The following is a 20,616-nucleotide window of genomic DNA, read 5'->3' as shown; positions in this document are numbered from 1 at the left end:
CCTCTTTAACTTCATTTGTGAATGGATAGCTATAACCTGGCATGAAATACCTATATACTAAGCTATATACTCAGTCTACATTTAACATAAAAATACTTTATAATTTACATGTGAATATTTACTTGAATGTGCAATCAACGGAAGCATGTCTTCAGACATCCAGATAGTTTGAAGTGTTCTAGGCCCTAAAGCCAGCTGCCATCTGGGCTGTTTGGTAGCAACCTACATATGTTTTCCACTATTCTCCACTGCACAACCACCATTATGGTAGGCATATCTAGCTCAAAATATGCAGCCTGTTGAGAGGTTAGCAAATAGAAATGACGTTTTAAAAAGTTCCAGTAATTTCCCTTAAATTGGTTTTGCTTTATTCCATTACAGGCAGGGCAGTGAGGTGGCGGGGGTTAAATACATTCTCAATCTGGGACAGGAAGGGAAGAGAGCAAACCAGGTAAACATGGACAAGACATCATTGAATTATTTATCTGTCAACACAGAAAAATGAGTTATCAATTCTGCCAATAATCTGTCATATAGATCTTTCTCACTAAATAGATTCCTTTTTTCCCCCCATACATTTGTACTTTTTCTATATATGTCAATATTGATATAGATTTGTAATATACCTGTTATCGTAGTCATTTCCTATGTTATTCTATTTTCATGTCATCTTTTTTTAATATATATTTTTTAACAAAGACAGGAAACAAGACATCTGCATTTAAATAATGACAAAGAAGACACTGCTGTACATGTCATGGTGAAAAGAGAACGTGGCATCTTCCTATGGTGGTGCTGATATAGCCGACACTGGGCCATGACCCACTGCAGCAAAGCTATTTCACACTGGTTGTTCAACACTGTGCTGGCAAAGTAGACTACTGTGAGAGCATGGATTTGTGTGGTGTCAAACTGTAATCTGGTCACAGAGTGAGGCCTGTTGAGTGATACCACAGCAAAGCCATTTCTAAGAGTACAGCTTCTATAGGTCACCACAGTGACCCCTTCAGAATGGCTGTATTGTATCAGAGGTCACTATAATGACCCCACTTCCTATTATAGAGTCTGTCTCTCTGCCATCACCATGGCAGCTAGTGGAGGCTGCTGAGGGGAGAACGGCTCATAGAAACCATGTGTTTGATACCATTCCACGAATTCCGCTCCAGCTATTACCCCAATTAAGGTGGCACCAATCTCCTGTGATGTTGACACCCAGTACTTTTTCACTTGGACAGAGATATTTTCCCAAAGAGATATACCCTTATTTTGAGAGTCGGCTGAAATTCACCAGCCTTTCCCAGCAACTGAAAGTCGAACTCATAGAAAGCAAACCAAACTGTTACAAGAGTAATAAGGATAATAATACCATCAATAATAGTAAGAAACAGTAATAAATAATGTATGTTTGATCCAACTAATACAACCCAACTGATAAAATATGTTTGCCACATGTTTTAGTAAAATGTAGTGAAAATGGGCACTACAACCCGTACAGTTCAACCTCAATATGCTTGAGATGAACCAGTTTAAAGGGAACCAAAGACTTAGAAGTCATTGACATAATTGTGTACCTCAGCAAGACCCCTTTAAGAGGAACACTCTCTTACAGTGCATCTCATGTTTTTTTTTTTAGCATAATTGGCTTGGTACAAACACTTGGAGAGAGACATGTTTTGGGAGATATGTGCCATGGCAGTGTTGTAGGGATAGCTTCCCGATCCTCTCCAGGGTGTTTTAACACCGTTTGAACGGGAATAGACTGATTGGCTATTAAAAGGGAGCGATACCAAAATGTATCTTCTCCCTCTCAGAGTTAAACTTGAAACCTGTATCTTTGTTTTGTGAAAGTGTACATTTTGCAGTATTTCACAAACAAACAATATCACACCTTATAAATACATTTGGCAATACATTTTTGGGCAAAAAGGGGGCAAATTGTGCATTTTGATGTGTGTGAGATGGTCCGTATGTTAGTAAGAGTTGCTGACTGACGAGTGATTTCTGTTAAAAAAATGAATACTATGTTCCTCATGCTATAAAAGACAACCAAAAGACCAAAAACCACATTCTTAACATTTGTCACAATCACTGTTTTAAGACACATCAATTCTCTATGATCTACACTCCTCTTCCACACTGTAATTTCCTGATAGACCTGAGAAACAAACCATAACGTCTTCTCTCTCTCTCTCTCCTCTGTTGTTCAGCATCTGTCTCTGTTTTTTTACTTTCCTGATATTAAAGATGAATAAGCTTTAGGCACTGATGAGGGAGGAGGGTAAGTTAATTGTGGTTATGTGCCAATGAAAACCCCACCTAGTGTCTAACTCCTCCCTACCCCTGTTCAGTTGTCTCCCATTTGATAAAGTCACGTCACTGCAGGGCTGTAATGCTACCATGTGTTGATGTGAGTGAGAGTGTGTGTGTTGGAATGACAGTCAGTGGTGAGGCTTTTCACCCCAAAGCAGCACAGGCCCCTGGCATGCAGACAGAGATTCAAATGTATTATTACAATAGTAGTGAAATGCTTTACACAGCTTTTGACATCTGAAAATGGGACAGGAGTTTTTCATCTCAGTCTTATTCATTATGGTCTGCCATGTCATGTCTTTGTAAGGTACTGTAACAGCATAGCAGATTGCATTCCATCGCATGCATGTTCAGTGATACTTTAACATCAGATGGATGCAGCAACGGAATAACGAAAGAGGAGAGAGAAAGAGTCATGGAGGGACTGAGTGGGCCACTATACCATAGACGCCAGTGCGTTTTCTTCAGGGTAGGGACAGGGAGTGGAGGTTCGTAGTGAGTGAGTGGGAGGAGGTGCTCCGTCGGCAGGAGAGAGGTCATTGAGCTCACCAGAGGAAGAGAGAGGGAATGAGGGTGAGAGGGAGATGCCAGAGGAAGGGTCAGCAGATCCAGCAAAGGTACGCGGGGGCTTGGGGACCAGGTTAGGCTCCATTGTGGCCCGAGACAGAAGCTGTGTATCGTCCCCCCTCTGTCCTTCCCCTGGCCCCTCTCCCTGACCATACGACCCCCGACCGGACTCAGACTCCCCGTCAGACAACTCCAGAGGCGGTGAGCCACTGCCATCCAGCCTGAAGAGAGAGTCCAGGTACTGTGCAAACTCCAGCACTGCCTGACTAGGATTGCCGTTGGACAGCTGGGCTGGAGGACTGGAGGAGGAGGGCTGTGACTCACCTGTCTCTGTTTCCCATCCTTCTGCCTCTACTCCGTCCTCCTCCCCATGGCTGATCCGTGGGTTGAGGAGAGCATTAGGGGTGCTGCCTGGGCTGTAAATGCCAGGCATTTGATGGCAAGGGGCAGCACAAGGCTCTTTTTGTGTGAAAGGCTGACCTATGACACTCTGGGCCAGTGGTGCTGGGGAGTGGTGGCCGCTATAGCGCGGGGTGGAAGGGGAGAGGCGCATGGGGTAGTCTGGGGTGGAGCCGGATCCCAGAGGAGTGAAGTAAGGTCCTGCCTCTCCCAGCTCGTGCTCTGGGGTGGCCTGGTAGAGGCAGTCGGCAGCCAGCAGCTCAGTGCGGGAGCTGAGAGAGGGGTTCTCCTCAGGGATAGGTGCATTCAGTTGGAAGGGAAGGCACCCCAGCATGGGCGAGCCCCTGAGTGCAGCTGAGGAGCGTCTGGAGTCCAGGCTGTAGAGGGACTCTGCGTCTGACAGGCTCTCCATCACGGCCAAGGGGGCGTGGCGGTCCCTCAGCTCCACGGTAAGGCGCTCCCTGGCCCCCTGCAGAACCACTGGCACTGGGGGAGGGGGGCACTCCGCAAAGCCATCCAGTGATATCTCAGAGCGAGCACAGGAACTGAGAGGGAAAGAGGAGGAGAGAAAAATAAAGGGGGGAGATTAGAGGGGAGGTAGGGTGTGGTAACAGATATGTTTTTAAAAAATGGGTCAGAGTAACAAATGAAATTATTTAATGAAATCAAAATAGGATAGAATGGAGGCAGAAATGGTAAGGGGTCAAGTAAGAAAAAAGTAGAATATAGTAGGAATATTAAGATGGATGTGAGTAAGGGTGGTATTATAGAGAGTAGAGATGATAGAGTGATAGAGGAGAGGGGTTGGAGCACAGAGAGGTAAGAGAGAGGGATAAAGGTTAGGGTTACACTTCACAAATCACTACCAGTAGACTAGACTACTTCTACAGGGGCTAAACCAGAGTGTACTACCATACGTTGCCACTGATCTGGAGTCAGACCAATGACTGTGGGTCAGAGAGCAAGGAGCGTGCATGAGAGAAAGGTACAGTGGCAGAGTTAATGCTGTCATGCTTTACTTATCTGAACACAGAAGAACAAACTTTGAAGGACTAGGTACATTCTTGCAGACTCTTGCACATATCATACATTCAACTGCCAAAATAAAGGAAACACCAACAAAGTGTCTTAATAGGTTGTAGGGCCACCACGAGCCAGAACAGCTTCAATGCACCTTGGCATAGATTCTACACGTGACTGGAACTCTATTGGAGGGATGCAACATAATCAATTTCATGCTCATCCACCTTTCAGTGGATAGGGGTATTGTCATCCTATGGGGGCAGAGCCATGGTAGCTAAAATAATGTCAAAAATAACAGCCAGCCCAGCATTTTTAGACGTGACGGCATGTTAATTGCTTCATTAACCACACGTGTGGAAGCACCTGCTTCAATATACTTTGTATCCTTCATTTACTCAAGTGTTTCCATTATTTGGGCAGTTACCTGTACACATGCATGAGATTTTGATTAAACACAGTCAGTCAGCCATAAATGTTTCCAGTCTCTGCCCAGACCCTCCCAAAGCTCCACCCGTATCCCAGTGAACTGACCGAACACTGCTGTTCCTGCGGTGTTGGGTGGTTGGGGTGGGTTGTTGGGAGGCAGGAGGCGGGGCGGCTGCCATGAAGATGGTCTCTGGGTTCAGGTCCACCTCGGTTGGGCTCACCATTACCTTAGCAGCCGACAGCAGGGCTGTCTTCCCCTTGTTATAGTTCTCCAGCACCTGTCAATAACACGATAGGAGGAGCAGTCAATTTACTGCTACCAGCATTGTAGACATTATTGACTGATTTGGAGGCTCTGGAAGGACTGAAGGAGGAGGGAGAGCAGTAACAGTGAACTAAGGTGATCAGTAAGGAGAATTGAAGTGCTGTAGAACTGGAATTGCCTGTAATATGTAATTGACATCAGCACGAACAATGGATTGACAGGTAGGCTAGTACAGGAAAAAGTGAATGTTAACATTATTGAAAACAAGGCATTGGAGGCGAGTCAACACTGTGTCAAGTGAAGGGAAAGATGAAGGTCAGAAACATTAAGTCCATCCACCCTCATTTGTTTAAACATGGTACTTGAATACTGAACAAACCTGGATAGCAAAGGCAAACACCAAACCCGAGTAGATACCAGTCATGTACTATACCCCTAGATACAAATCTCAGACTTTCACCTGACACGATGCTGCACAAGTATTCCATAATATGTAGGCCTACGCAGATGTATGGTGTGTACACCCTAAGTAGGTTATTCATCTAAACTGATGATAAAGAGAGCACAGACAACAGTTACTACACACTCATGGTAATCCCATCACCGCACAGACAACAGTTACTACACACTCATGGTAATCCCATCACCGCACAGACAACAGTTACTACACACTCATGGTAATCACGTCTCCACACAGGTAAATATGTTATTTGTCTTTAATGAGTTAAAACACAATATGGAAAAAAAGCATTATTCAAAAGCATACAATATCATGAATAAATATGAAAACATTTGTATCACATGCCACGCATTTTTTAAAACACATTGTGACATGAATACAACATTTCAATATGAAAATGACAAATGGCTATAATGAAACAAGGAAATAAATGATAATGGGAGTTAACATTGAACAAACATGGATGGTATTGGTATGAAAGCTATGTGTAACAAACAGGAAGAGATGGACAGAGAGGGATGTGAGTAAAAACAGTCAGCTAATGACGGGTGTCAATCAGCATATAAAAAAACTAAATGAAGTACAGTACTTTTCTGGATATAACTATAGCACATACTGAGAACCAGGCGAAAGATCAATAAGGCAGCAAGCAGCATTCCCATAGCAACAACAACAATAGAAAAAGGCACATCAACACCCCAGCAGCACCATAGGGGACACAATCAGAAACAAAGTCACCAAGATCAAATACCATAAAACACATCAACCAGTAGGTGCATCTCCAACAGTGCTCAGAGTCATCTCCCACAGCGCAGAACAGTACCAGGGAAGTACTGTTCTGCCTCCATGACCAGTGCTGGACTTGGACTGAAATAGGTGCCAGAACTCATTTTGAGTGCTGGTACTGTTCACATTTAGGTGCGGGAGCTCAAGCAGTAGAAAATGTGAGGTGCAGGTATTCAGCTCTGGTGAGCTCCTGCCCAAGTCAAGCACTAACCATGACTAATAGACAAGCACGTCCTCCCTCTTTGTAACGAACCCACGGAGATATATTATTAGGTCAATTTATCTTTTGACTAATTATATCAATGAATTGAGAATAAACGAGGGCTAGCTCAGTGCTCCATCATCTCACTAATATAAAGTCAACTGGTCTGAATGGTGGGAGGTTATTTCAGGCTGGTCAATCTGTACAAGTAGTCATCCCCGTCAGGTAACAGGCTACTCTAATATAAAACCAGACCATTAGAATCTATTTGATGTGACCACACGGTCTACAGTAGCCTGGTTGCCAGTCTGTTTGTGCTATCATGCCAACTGTGGGGGAATCAGAGGACTCAGAGAAGCTTAGCACATCCTCCTTACTCAGGACACCTTGAGCTGCCAATTTGTAACAGCAGGAGGCCACAAGGAATAATGAGGAGGGGGTTCGTGTTGGAGAAGTGGGGTAACCATGGAAACCTCACTGCATCTAGAGAAAAGCGTGCGTTAGTAAGTAGGGTGTGTGGTGGTTTCTCAATCTGAACAATTTGAAGCTAAAGCAAAGAGCAAGACGTGCTTTGTAAGACTGAAGAGGCAGAGGAGGACTGTGAGCTGGAAAGGAGAGGTAGAGACTAACGTTAAACCAGAAGATTTGGGCTAGGTAGTGGGAGAGTGGAGGATGGTGTATTTGAAGAGTCTACTTGGGGAGATGAAGGGGTATTGGATAGTACAGGTTCAGAGGGGCTTGGTGGAAGGGTACACCTGTAAGAGGAGGGGGTCTGTCTGTCATGATTGTGGGGGAAAGGGTAGGTCTGTTTGGGGTGTACTTGATGCTTGAGGGAAAGAGAGTGGGTGTGACAGAGGTATAGAGAACAAGTCAGTTTCCTGAGTAGAGGGGCCATTTGACAATTGGGAGACGGCGGGTTGGTCTGTGTGGGAGACGGCGGGTTGGTCTGTGTGGGAGACGGCGGGTTGGTCTGTGTGGGAGACGGCGGGTTGGTCTGTGTGGGGGAAGGTATTTGATGGTTCAGTGGGGGAAAGACTACCTATAAGAGGAGGGATAGAGTGTGTTTGGGGAAAAGATGGGGTAAGAGGGGTAGATGGCAGCTCTATTTTGGGGGTAGAGGGACAATCTGAACGAGAACAGGGAGAGGAAAGGTCTTTGTGGGTATCAGAATATGCATTTGAAAGAGGAGAGAAACAGAGTGGGTCTTTCTTGGTATCAGAGGAGGTATCTGAAAGAGGAGAGGTAGAGAGTGAGTCTTTGTGGGCGTTAGAGGAGGTATCTGAAAGAGGAGAGGTAGAGAGTGAGTCTTTGTGGGCGTTAGAGGAGGTATCTGAAAGAGGAGAGGTAGAGAGTGAGTCTTTGTGGGTGGTAGAGGAGGTATCTGAAAGCAGAGGTGTAGAGGGCAGCTCTGGTTCAGAGGTTATGACCACAACAGTGCTGGCTGATTGGCCCTCATCCTCCATCTCCATTGGCTCTGCACCTGCCTGCTCAGAACTGAGACCAAATGGTTCCAGTACCTGCAGAGACATCATAAGTATCACACAGACATACAAACACACCACTGCAGTTTCAATCACACCACGCTTACACCATTACACCATGGGAAGCTCTTGGAAGGCTACCCAAAATGTTTGACCCAAATTAAATTTAAAGGCAATGCTACCAAATACTAATTGAGTGTATGTAAACTTCTGACCCACTGGGAATGTGATGAAAGAAATAAAAGCTGAAATAAATCACTCTATTATTATTCTGACATTTCACATTCTTAAAATAAAGTGGTGATCCTAACTGACCTAAGACAGGGAATTTTTACTCGGATTAAATGTCAGGAATTGTGAAAAACTGAGTTTAAATGCATTTGGCTAAGGTGTATGTAAACTTCCGACTTCAACTGTAGAACATTCATCCAGTGTCATCACCTGCCAACTCAGTGTATGAATGATGTTTGATACTTCCCTCAGTGCATTTCACCAGCGCTCCGGTACCTTTTTCTGTCACCTTCCCCAACAGAGCATCTGACCAGGACTCCTACACTCATTTTATCGACAGGAAACCTCCACTCATCCCATCCAACACACAAAGGAAACCCAGACAGACATGGACAGTATCTATTATATTCACAGACCTTGTTGAGTCCCTCCATCACCATGTGAGGCATGTGCTCGTTTAGCATGGCAGGGGAGATGATGACCTCGTTGAAAGACTTGTTATCCCCCCAGAGAGCTGAGTAGGTGGGCTCCTCCTGTCCACAGCTACACACAGAGAGAGGCATGCTAAATGATATACGCAGCAAAATGATGTATGCACATTTATACCAAAAGTAATGTCTGTGTAAAGCCAGTCTTTTCCCTAGTACAGTTTCTATCCAATTAGCATAAAGATGTCACACTAGAAGTGTACTAAATTGATTGGTAGTATACACTGTCCTCACCCACCTGGACAAAAGGAATGTATGTGAGGATTCTGTTCATCGACTACAATACCGCTAAGCTCATCACAAAGCTCTCAGCCTTGGGACTGAACTCCTCCCTATGCAACTGGGTGCTGGACTTCCTGACGGGCTGCCCCCAGATGGTGAAGGTAGGCAACATCACCTCCTTCACACTGATCCTTAACACGGGAGCCCCACAAGGGTGCGTCCTCAGTCCCCTACTGTACTCCCTGTATACCCACGACTGGGTGGCCTCACACAGTTCCAACTCCATCATCAAGTTCCCTGACGACACAACAGTATTAGGCCTTAGTACCAACCATGATGAGACGGCCTACAGAGAGGAGATAGGCATTCTGACGGAGTGGTGCCAGGTAAACAACCTATCCCTCAACGTCAGCAAAACAAACGAGCTGATTGTGGACTTCAGGAGGAACCAGGCTGGGCACGCTCCCATCCTCATCAACAGGGCCGCCCTGGAGACGGTCAGAGAAGGCCAGCATCCCGGAGTCACCTCTCACTGTTGACGTTGAGACTGGTGTTTTGCGGGTACTATTTAATGAAGCTGCCAGTTGAGGGCTTGTGAGGTGACTGTTTCTCAAACTAGACACACTAATGTACTTCTCCTCTTGCTCAGTTGTGCACCGGGGCCTCCCACTCCTCTTTCTATTCTGGTTGGAGATACTTTGCACTGTTCTGTGAAGGGAGTAGTACACAGTGTTGTACGAGATCTTCAGTTTCTTGGCAATTTCTCACATGGAATAGCCTTAATTTCTCAGAACAAGAATAGACTGACGAGTTTCAGAAGAAAGTAATTTGTTTCTGGCCATTTTGAGCTTGTAATCGAACCCACAAATGCTGATGCTCCAGATACTCAACTAGTCTAAAGGCCAGTTGTATTGCTTCTTCAATCAGAACAACAGTTTTCAGCTGTGCTAACATAATTGCAAAAGGGTTTTGTAATGATTAATTAGCCTTTTAAAATGATAAACTTGGATTAGCTAACACAACGTGCCATTGGAACACAAGTGTGATGGTTGCTGATAATGGGCCTCTGTACACATATTTTGATACTCCATTTTTTTTTTTAAATCAGCCGTTTCCAGCAACAATAGTAATTTACAACATTAACAATGTCTACACTGAATTTCTGATCAATTTGATGTTATTTTAATGGACAAAACATTTGTTTTTCTTTCAAAAACAAGGACATTTCTAAATGACCCCAAACTTTTCAACGGTAGTGTATATAGAGTATATGCTGTCCTGTGATCTTTTTCTATTCTATTATTTTATATTACTACTATATATTAGTATTACTACTAATATTATTTGTACTATTGTTTCACTCACTTCTCTTTGACCGGCATTGTTGGTCAGAGGATTCCACAGTACCCTGAAATGACATCTGTGACCCTGTGAATGTGACTAATGAACTTTCTTGTGCCATCATTGTAATGCCAGGGCTCTTACCATGTCTCTGAGGGGTGGTTGTGAACCACGTGGATGACCTTGCCCGGGGGGTAAAGGGGGGTGGAGGCTGACAGGGCGATGCTGAGATCACTGGGGTGCAGCCAGAGACGGGTGCTGGGGGGCACGGGGGCTGCCTGGGGCTGGGGGCCGTCGTCCACAGGCAGCTCGGACTTAGGAATGCACTTAGTTCCCCCTGCAATGATCCTCCACTGGCAGGGAGATATCAGCAGTTACAACCTATACTGATAGCGGTTAGAGCACAGTGTTGATGCTTCCTTTCTGTAGAATATACAGAGTTTGATCACACACACACAGTTTGCTATCTAATTAGAAATACATGCGCTACCTTTGGCTTGTTGCTCTTCTGTAAGACTTCCAGCAGGTGGCGCCGAAACCCCTCCAACTGAGAGAGACCAATCCTATGAGAGACAAACAAGAGAGAAATGAGTCCAGCTGTACACCATAACATATGATACTTGAAATAGGTTGGGTTTCTACACAGATTACATACCTCGGGACAAGGTCCTTTCCCAAAACGACAGAAGTGACAAACTCTTTGGAGTACTCCATAGCATCCTCACTGTAGAAACAAAACGACGAGGAGAGTCAAATCAAATGTTATTGGTCACATACACATATTTAGCAGATGTTACTGCGGGTGTAGTGAAATGCTTGTCAGAGACACAAAAAGGGAAAGAGGATGTGAAAAAAGGAAGAGCGGGTCAGAAAAACGAAGTGTTTGTCTAGTAAGAGTGTGATGTGTACTCTTTCCCTCCGTCACCACTGAAACTGCTGCTGCTGAATTTCCAGCCAGACGTTTTCCACACACAAAATTCACGAGTCTGATCTCATTCCAGCTAAATAATTCAACATCTCTCCACAGCAAACGTCGATGTGTTGAGGCATCATGGCCCGCGATGAGTTGCCCTTCAATAAAAAGCATCCAAGATATCGACATCGGTGTCATAAAAGGGATTGGGATCTAATCAATATCAATAGATGAGATCAGAGACAAACGGGCTAGATCACAAGTCACGACTGACAAATATGAAGAAGAAAAAAGATCTCAGCACAGAAAACACTGGTGTATACAGAGATGGTGCTTCTGAGTTCCCTGCTTTATGCTATAATCTACAAACTGGAGGACTTGACAAAAGGCCTCTACCTCATCTGATCAGCACAGAAAATCTAGAACCAGTTCTAACCACAAATTACCTTCTCAGAACAGCACTGGACTGGCAGAGCACTGGAACATGTCATAAGTTCACACTACCTCTCACCATGATTTACATTGCAAATCCAGTTTGAGGGGACTGGCCGCTTTATAGAGGTTATTTAGCTATGCCACAACGCAAAAAGAAACAAGCCCCATAATAGAGCCTAATATCTCCTGAAAGAAACAAGCCCCATAATAGAGCCTAATATCTCCTGAAAGACACAAGCCCCATAATAGAGCCTAATATCTCCTGAAAGAAACAAGCCCCATAATAGAGCCTAATAGCTCCTGAAAGAAACAAGCCCCATAATAGAGCCTAATATCTCCTGAAAGACACAAGCCCCATAATAGAGCCTAATATCTCCTGAAAGAAACAAGCCCCATAATAGAGCCTAATATCTCCTGAAAGACACAAGCCCCATAATAGAGCCTAATATCTCCTGAAAGAAACAAGCCCCATAATAGAGCCTAATATCTCCTGAAAGAAACAAGAAGAAACAAGCCCCTGGCAGACATATCAGTGTGGATGACGGATCACCACCTCAAGCTGAACCTCGGCAAGACGGAGCTGCTCTTCCTCCCGGGGAAGGACTGCCCGTTCCATGATCTCGCCATCACGGTTGACAACTCCCTTGTGTCCTCCTCCCAGAGTGCTAAGAGCCTTGGCGTGACCCTGGACAACACCCTGTCGTTCTCCACCAACATCAAGGCGGTGACCCGATCCTGTAGGTTCATGCTCTACAACATTCGCAGAGTACGACCCTGCCTCACACAGGAAGCGGCGCAGGTCCTAATCCAGGCACTTGTCATCTCCCGTCTGGATTACTGCAACTCGCTGTTGGCTGGGCTCCCTGCCTGTGCCATTAAACCCCTACAACTCATCCAGAACGCCGCAGCCCGTCTGGTGTTCAACCTTCCCAAGTTCTCTCACGTCACCCCGCTCCTCCGCTCTCTCCACTGGCTTCCAGTCGAAGCTCGCATCCGCTACAAGACCATGGTGCTTGCCTACGGAGCTGTGAGGGGAACGGCACCTCCGTACCTTCAGGCTCTGATCAGGCCCTACACCCAAACAAGGGCACTCCGTTCATCCACCTCTGGCCTGCTCGCCTCCCTACCTCTGAGGAAGCACAGTTCCCGCTCAGCCCAGTCAAAACTGTTCGCTGCTCTGGCACCCCAATGGTGGAACAAGCTCCCTCACGACGCCAGGACAGCGGAGTCAATCACCACCTTCCGGAGACACCTGAAACCCCACCTCTTCAAGAAATACCTGGGATAGGATAAAGTAATCCTTCTAACCCCCCCCTTAAAAGATTTAGATGCACTATTGTAAAGTGGTTGTTCCACTGGATATTATAGGTGAATGCACCAATTTGTAAGTCGCTCTGGATAAGAGCGTCTGCTAAATGACTAAAATGTAAATGTAAATGTAATAGAGCCTAATATCTCCTGAAAGACACAAGCCCCATAATAGAGCCTAATATCTCCTGAAAGAAACAAGTCCCATAATAGAGCCTAATATCTCCTGAAAGACACAAGCCCCATAATAGAGCCTAATATCTCCTGAAAGACACAAGCCCCATAATAGAGCCTAATATCTCCTGAAAGCAACAAGCCCCATAATAGATCCTAATAGCTCCTGAAAGAAACAAGCCCCATAATAGAGCCTAATATCTCCTGAAAGACACAAGTCCCATAATAGAGCCTAATATCTCCTGAAAGACACAAGTCCCATAATAGAGCCTAATATCTCCTGAAAGACACAAGCCCCATAATAGAGCCTAATATCTCCTGAAAGAAACAAGCCCCATAATAGAGCCTAATATCTCCTGAAAGACACAAGCCCCATAATAGAGCCTAATATCTCCTGAAAGAAACAAGCCCCATAGAGCCTAATATCTCCTGAAAGACACAAGCCCCATAATAGAGCCTAATATCTCCTGAAAGAAACAAGCCCCATAATAGAGCCTAATATCTCCTGAAAGAAACAAGCCCCACAATAGAGCCTAATATCTCCTGAAAGACACAAGTCCCATAATAGAGCCTAATATCTCCTGAAAGAAACAAGCCCCATAATAGAGCCTAATATCTCCTGAAAGAAACAAGCCCCATAATAGAGCCTAATATCTCCTGAAAGACACAAGCCCCATAATAGAGCCTAATATCTCCTGAAAGACACAAGTCCCATAATAGAGCCTAATAGCTCCTGAAAGAAACAAGCCCCATAATAGAGCCTAATATCTCCTGAAAGAAACAAGCCCCATAATAGAGCCTAATATCTCCTGAAAGAAACAAGCCCCATAGAGCCTAATATCTCCTGAAAGAAACAAGCCCCATAATAGAGCCTAATATCTCCTGAAAGACACAAGCCCCATAATAGAGCCTAATATCTCCTGAAAGAAACAAGCCCCATAATAGAGCCTAATATCTCCTGAAAGACACAAGTCCCATAATAGAGCCTAATAGCTCCTGAAAGAAACAAGCCCCATAATAGAGCCTAATATCTCCTGAAAGACACAAGCCCCATAATAGAGCCTAATAGCTCCTGAAAGAAACAAGCCCCATAATAGAGCCTAATATCTCCTGAAAGACACAAGCCCCATAATAGAGCCTAATATCTCCTGAAAGAAACAAGCCCCATAATAGAGCCTAATATCTCCTGAAAGACACAAGCCCCATAATAGAGCCTAATATCTCCTGAAAGACACAAGCCCCATAATAGAGCCTAATATCTCCTGAAAGACACAAGCCCCATAATAGAGCCTAATATCTCCTGAAAGAAACAAGCCCCATAATAGAGCCTAATATCTCCTGAAAGACACAAGCCCCATAATAGAGCCTAATATCTCCTGAAAGAAACAAGCCCCATAATAGAGCCTAATATCTCCTGAAAGACACAAGCCCCATAATAGAGCCTAATATCTCCTGAAAGAAACAAGCCCCATAATAGAGCCTAATATCTCCTGAAAGAAACAAGTCCCATAATAGAGCCTAATATCTCCTGAAAGAAACAAGCCCCATAATAGAGCCTAATATCTCCTGAAAGACACAAGTCCCATAATAGAGCCTAATATCTCCTGAAAGACACAAGCCCCATAATAGAGCCTAATATCTCCTGAAAGAAACAAGCCCCATAATAGAGCCTAATATCTCCTGAAAGAAACAAGCCCCATAATAGAGCCTAATATCTCCTGAAAGAAACAAGCCCCATAATAGAGCCTAATATCTCCTGAAAGACACAAGCCCCATAATAGAGCCTAATATCTCCTGAAAGACACAAGCCCCATAATAGAGCCTAATATCTCCTGAAAGAAACAAGCCCCATAATAGAGCCTAATATCTCCTGAAAGACACAAGCCCCATAATAGAGCCTAATATCTCCTGAAAGAAACAAGCCCCATAATAGAGCCTAATATCTCCTGAAAGAAACAAGCCCCATAATAGAGCCTAATATCTCCTGAAAGAAACAAGCCCCATAATAGAGCCTAATATCTCCTGAAAGACACAAGCCCCATAATAGAGCCTAATATCTCCTGAAAGAAACAAGCCCCATAATAGAGCCTAATATCTCCTGAAAGAAACAAGCCCCATAATAGAGCCTAATATCTCCTGAAAGACACAAGCCCCATAATAGAGCCTAATATCTCCTGAAAGAAACAAGCCCCATAATAGAGCCTAATATCTCCTGAAAGACACAAGCCCCATAATAGAGCCTAATATCTCCTGAAAGAAACAAGCCCCATAATAGAGCCTAATATCTCCTGAAAGAAACAAGCCCCATAATAGAGCCTAATATCTCCTGAAAGACACAAGCCCCATAATAGAGCCTAATCTCTACTGAAAGACACACATGGACATGTTACACAGTGATCTTATGACTGTTGAAGGCGAGACGTTTCAGTGTACTATCGGTAATTTCTTTCCCAATACAATTCCAGGCTATACATGCAATGGGATGTGGATGTCTGATGCAAAGTCCTCTTGATCCGAGTAGGTCTTGGTGCTTTCTATCCTGTTGCAATAGCTACAAGTGGCTACAAGCAATGGGCCGAGCAACTACATCTACCATATAGTTTGATGAGATGATGAAGGCCATATTTACCTCAGAAGGCCACCTGGTGGAGAGTAGGAGTAGCACTGCAGTGTGGGGTACTGGGGACGGAGTAGGAAGGACAGAATGGCTGCTGTACCGGCACCAAGGGAGTGTCCAACTATCACCAGCCCGTAGTGCATGGTTCCCTTACCCTGAGAAAAACATTAGGATTAGACTTGTATACACACACCCTTCAACAAAATCTTCTATTTCTTCTAATGCTCTGTTCCCATGAAAGTGTTAGTTATGAAAACCTATTACATTTCAACCAATATACACAAACTTTCTACCACACTCCACACAGACATATTCATCACTCATGTACCAAATCTCTTCCAAACGCTTGTGACAAGATCATTTCCTGCTCCAGTTTCTTCTTAATGTACTCTGCTGAGTAAACCATCCCCTGAGAGAGGAAGAGAAAGAGGGAGGGAATAGGGGAGATGGAGCGAGAGAGGCAGACTGTTACATTCCATCCATTTTTTCTTTGCATTATTTATTAAATAATTTTATTATCCACTCATTTCACATCTATAAATCATTCCTCTTTTGAGAAGTGAAATGGCCCCTGTGCTTTGGGAGCACATTGGACCAATAGCTCTTGGGGATGGCTTGTAACAAAGGGTTAACACCCAAGGGAACCTCTGATGTGACTAGGTCTGGCTGGGTGAATGCATTCTGACCTTGTGGCCCAGCCAGTTTCCATGCTGCTCCTCCACTGGCAGACGCTCAGAGTCCCCTGTGAGATCAGTCAGGGCATCCTAACACACACACACACACACACACATTATGATACAACTACATGCACTTAAAGAGATTCTCTGGTACTTTTGTAAACTTTTTAGCGACTTGTTCTGAAAGTAGCACTCACGAGCCAAAAGCGGTCCCTGAAAACTGCGTACTACTTCACATATGCAGATATGTGCACCATATCATTGCTCTCGGTCTCCCGGCAACCTCATTGGATTACACTGGGCAGGCCTATGCTAGCTGTCACTCAGCGGCAGGTAGCCTAGCGGTTAGAGCGTTGGGACAGTAACCGAAAGGTTGCTTGTTCGAATCCCAGAGTTGGCAACGTGGAAAAATGTGCCATTCTGCCCTTGATCAAGGCAGATGTCGATTAAGGCAGCCACACGGCACCTCTCTGATTTAGTTATTGGGTTAAATACGGAAGACACATTTCGGTTGAATGCATTCAGTTGTGCCCTTTCCCTTTCAAATGAGAGGGACTGAACTCGAATTGCTAGGGGGCTGGGCCACATTGGGGGAAATGTAGAGAAAATGGCACGGCACAGCTTGAAGAAAACAGTCGCTTTCAAACTAGGGATTTCGTGGCTAGTTGAGGTAAAACAGTAATTCTGCATGTATGAACTAGACATTGACACATCCAGCCGAAAGCGTGAGGTTTAAAAAATACTTTCTTAGTTGCCGGAGCATGTCTTTATTGGAGGAGGTGAGAGAGAGTGAGTGAGTGAGTGAGTGAGTGAGTGAGTGAGTGAGTGAGTGAGTGAGTGAGTGAGTGAGTGAGTGAGTGAGTGAGTGAGTGAGTGAGTGAGTGAGTGAGTGAGTGAGTGAGTGAGTGAGTGAGAGAGAGAAAGATGGGCCTCATTTCCTCAAGTAAAGAAAAAACTATTTTGCTGTGAGAAAAATAACTGTGAGATTTTAAATAGATGGGTTGACACATATTCAAGGGGAGTTCTGAATACAGCTAGCAAGTGCAACACATTTTCTTCCTGCTCCAGTTAAATAATATTCTCCTTTCCTTGGACACTGTTAAAGAAAAGTTACCTCATAAATCGTGATGCGCAGTATAGTGATTTTTACAGTACTTGAGCAAAATTGAGCCCAGAGAATGTTCAGCCAACAAGAGAGGTGGTGTGGGAGTTCAGTTGAAGATGGAGACTTCATGGGAATTTGATGTCATAGAACTGTGAGGAATTTAACTTCACTGAAAGTCGTTGTACTGCATAACATTGTATTGTGCTCCATAATTGACTGACATGGACTTTGGTGACTATCTGGTCATTCAGTTGTGATTCATTGTCTGCATCCCAAATAGCATCTTTTGGCCTATATAGTGGACTGTGTAGGCTGTTGCAGTCTTTTTGGGAGGTGCCATCACCCTGACTCTTTTTTTAAACCCTACATGCACAACTTTCAACCAGAAGCTCTTGTCAAAAGTGTTGCAATATATAGGAAATAGATTGCCATTTGGGACACAACCATGGTAGTTAGATGACTCTCTGGTCAGTCACTTGTGAGTCATTGGTTTGTCACTGTGTCTTACTTTGGGGGACAGGGTTCCTCGAATGCTGATGACAACTTTCTTTTTCCCATGATCCACAGCCACAAAGAAAGGTGTCTCGTAAACCTATGAAGGGGAGAGAGAATAGTGAGAGGTAGCAGCTAAATCTAGTTATTTTAGTTACACACATCAATAAAAGGTATCGCAGAAGAAACAGCCAAGGACTATAATGATGACTTCCATCATGGAGTGTCCTGACCTAACTCCCTCTGTGATGCGAGTCAGCAGAGTCCAGACCCTCCACTCTTCTGCTAGCTAGCCTGCATGGTGTGGTTTAATGGATGGAAAGTCAGACTTGGCCCAGTTAACAGAGAAGTCTGCTTTACAAATCAGTTAGTGTGTTTTGAGTGCTCTCTTTATCGCTACGGCAACTTCCCTCTGTGAACAGAAAATAATTAACAGGTGGAATATTTTGGATGTGATTGGGATAGTATTTGTCCAGCCAGCAGATTGGCAGTGTGATTTACTTCCCTTGGTACAGAGCAATGCAAGGTGTTATATTACATGCAAGGTGTTATATTACATGCAAGGTGTTATATTACATATATTATTGAGGGAACTAAGTGCAATATATCATCAAGTGATTATTTAGAGAAACAATTCCAAGGAGAGTGATACAGCAAATTTTTGACTGACAGACAATATGACAAATCATGTTCATGATTGACAAACCTGTTCATCTGTACTTTGCAAATTGCTTCTACTAACACTGCATGTTGTATCTTCTGTATTCTACTCATGCCTGGTAATTGTCCAGACTGACCCCTGACCTCTAAGGCTGTCACCCATCCATTTGGTACTCTACTCACCGCGTCGTGCCAGGATGTGTAGACAACGTGGACCTGCTTCAGCTCTCTGTCCAGGAAGTGGCGGCGGATAGCCAGGACGTTACAGCCACAACAGTTATCCTCCTCCACTGTCACTGTCTGGGACAGCCTAGAGCCAGACCCTGATGTACAGCTGAGAGAGGAGAGAGAAGAAAGAGAGAGAAGAAGAGAGCAAAGAAAGAGAAAAAGAAAGAGAGCAAGAGAGAGAGCGAGAAAGAAAGAGAAATAGCGAGAAAGAGCAAGAGAAAAAGAGAGCGAGAGAAAGAGTAAAAGAGCGAAAGAGAGCGAGAGAAAAAGAGAGGGAGAAAGACAAAAAGAGAAAGAAAGAGTAAAAAAAGAGTAAAAGAGCAAAAGAGCAAGAGAAAAGAGAGAAGAGAGTAAAAGAGAGAAAGAGCGAGCAAGAGAGGGAATGAGAGAAAGAAAAAGAAAGAGCGAGAGAGAGAGAAAAAGAAAGAGAAAAAGAGAACGAAAAAGAACGAGAGAGAACGAAAAAGAACGAGAGAAAAAAGAACGAGAGCGAGAAAAAGAAAGCGAAAGAAAAAAGAAAATGAAAGAAAGAAAGCGAGAGAAGAGAGAAAAAGTAAAAGAAAGAGAGAAAAAGAAAGAGGGAAAGAGAAAGAAAGGGAGAGAAAAAGAGAACGAGAGAAAAAGAGAACGAGAGAAAAAGAGAGAACGAGAGCGAAAAAGAGAACGAGAGCGAGAAAAATAAAATGAGAGAAAGCGAGAGAAAGAGAGAAAAAGAAAGAAAGAGGGAAAGAGAGAAAAAGAACAAGAGAAAGAGAACGAGAAAAGAGAAAAAGAACGAGAGAAAAAGAGAATGAGAAAAAGAAAAAGAGAAAGAAAAAGAAAGGGAGAGAAAAAGAGAAAGAGAACAAGCGAAAAAGAAAGAGAACGAGAAAGAGAGAACGAGAGCGAGAAAAAGAGAGCGAGAAAAAGAGAGCGAGAGCGAGAAAAAAGAAAATGAAAGAAAGAGAGAGAAAAAGAAAGAAAGAGGGAGAGAGAAAGAGAGAACGAGAGAGAAAAAGAAGAGAACGAGAGAGAAAGAGAGAACGAGAGAAAAAGAAAGAAAGAGGGAAAGAGAGAAAGAAAAAAGAAAGCCAGAGAAAGAGAAAAAGAGGGAAAGCGAAAGAAAGAGGAAAAGAAAGAGGGAAAGAGAGAAAGAAAAAGAAAGGGCGAGAAAAAGAAAAAGAGAGAACGAGAGAAAGAGAAAAGAAAATGAAAGCGAGAGAAAGAGAGAAAAAGAAAGAAAGAGGGAAAGAGAAAGAAAGAGAGTACAGACAGAGACGAGAGAAAGAAAGGGGAGCGATGGAGAGAGATTACTACAATAGGTCCTTAGACTGAGTGTGTGAGTCTAAAACCCAAACATATGTGTGATTCAGTGTTTTTAGGTCTTTGTATCACTAGTCAAGTGGTTAGTGCGTGGGTCAGTGTTTTGTCTGAACAGTGGAGTGGAACACGCTGTGTGTCAGTGCTCCATTGTTTACCCACTCTGTCAGAGAGTGGGGTTTGACCAGAGTGTTATTGTCCCAGTGGATTACCACTTTGTCAATACTGATGAATGTGAAATGTGAAACCGGTGTAAGTGTATGGGATGGGAGGGAGGCAGGCAGACTTACTGGCAGGAGCTGGCCAGGCGGCACAGCCCACACGCAGGCTTCCTCATCAGGTACATGGGCCAGCCGTACGCTGCCAGGGCAAACAGCATGTAGTAACACACCTCCTTGTACATGCCCATCTCCGTCTGAGGGACACACACAATGTTAAAAATACATCCACAAACAGAGACAGAGGCTACACCGCTGCCTTAGATGTTCAATATAAATCCACAAACAC

At 44.1% G+C, this 20,616-nt stretch overlaps 1 protein-coding gene across 2 annotated transcripts in view; it reads right to left on the bottom strand.

Moving 5' to 3' along the window:
• Positions 1-342: 342 nt before the first annotated feature.
• LOC106587509 (diacylglycerol lipase-alpha) overlaps positions 343-20,616 on the bottom strand; it is a 40,172-nt gene continuing 19,898 nt past the window's right edge. Inside the window, exons 9-20 of one of the 2 annotated variants that reach the window (XM_014175959.3) lie at positions 20,400-20,524; positions 18,766-18,916; positions 17,939-18,022; positions 16,335-16,412; positions 15,977-16,057; positions 15,661-15,803; positions 10,857-10,925; positions 10,692-10,764; positions 10,346-10,554; positions 8,567-8,693; positions 4,831-5,003; positions 343-3,821 (exon numbers count right to left, since the gene is read on the bottom strand). In XM_014175959.3, coding sequence (XP_014031434.1) covers positions 2,747-3,821; positions 4,831-5,003; positions 8,567-8,693; positions 10,346-10,554; positions 10,692-10,764; positions 10,857-10,925; positions 15,661-15,803; positions 15,977-16,057; positions 16,335-16,412; positions 17,939-18,022; positions 18,766-18,916; positions 20,400-20,524 — 2,388 coding nt within the window. In that variant the 3' untranslated portion in view covers positions 343-2,746. Of the gene's footprint in view, positions 3,822-4,830; positions 5,004-5,690; positions 7,956-8,566; positions 8,694-10,345; positions 10,555-10,691; positions 10,765-10,856; positions 10,926-15,660; positions 15,804-15,976; positions 16,058-16,334; positions 16,413-17,938; positions 18,023-18,765; positions 18,917-20,399; positions 20,525-20,616 lie in introns of those variants that run through there. The other variant, XM_014175960.3, reaches the window with a different exon arrangement.

This window comes from Salmo salar, chromosome 26 (genome assembly GCF_965601325.2).
Source record: "Salmo salar chromosome 26, fSalSal1, whole genome shotgun sequence".
Lineage (NCBI taxonomy): Eukaryota > Metazoa > Chordata > Actinopteri > Salmoniformes > Salmonidae > Salmo > Salmo salar.
This window is presented reverse-complemented; position numbering and strand designations above follow the sequence as displayed.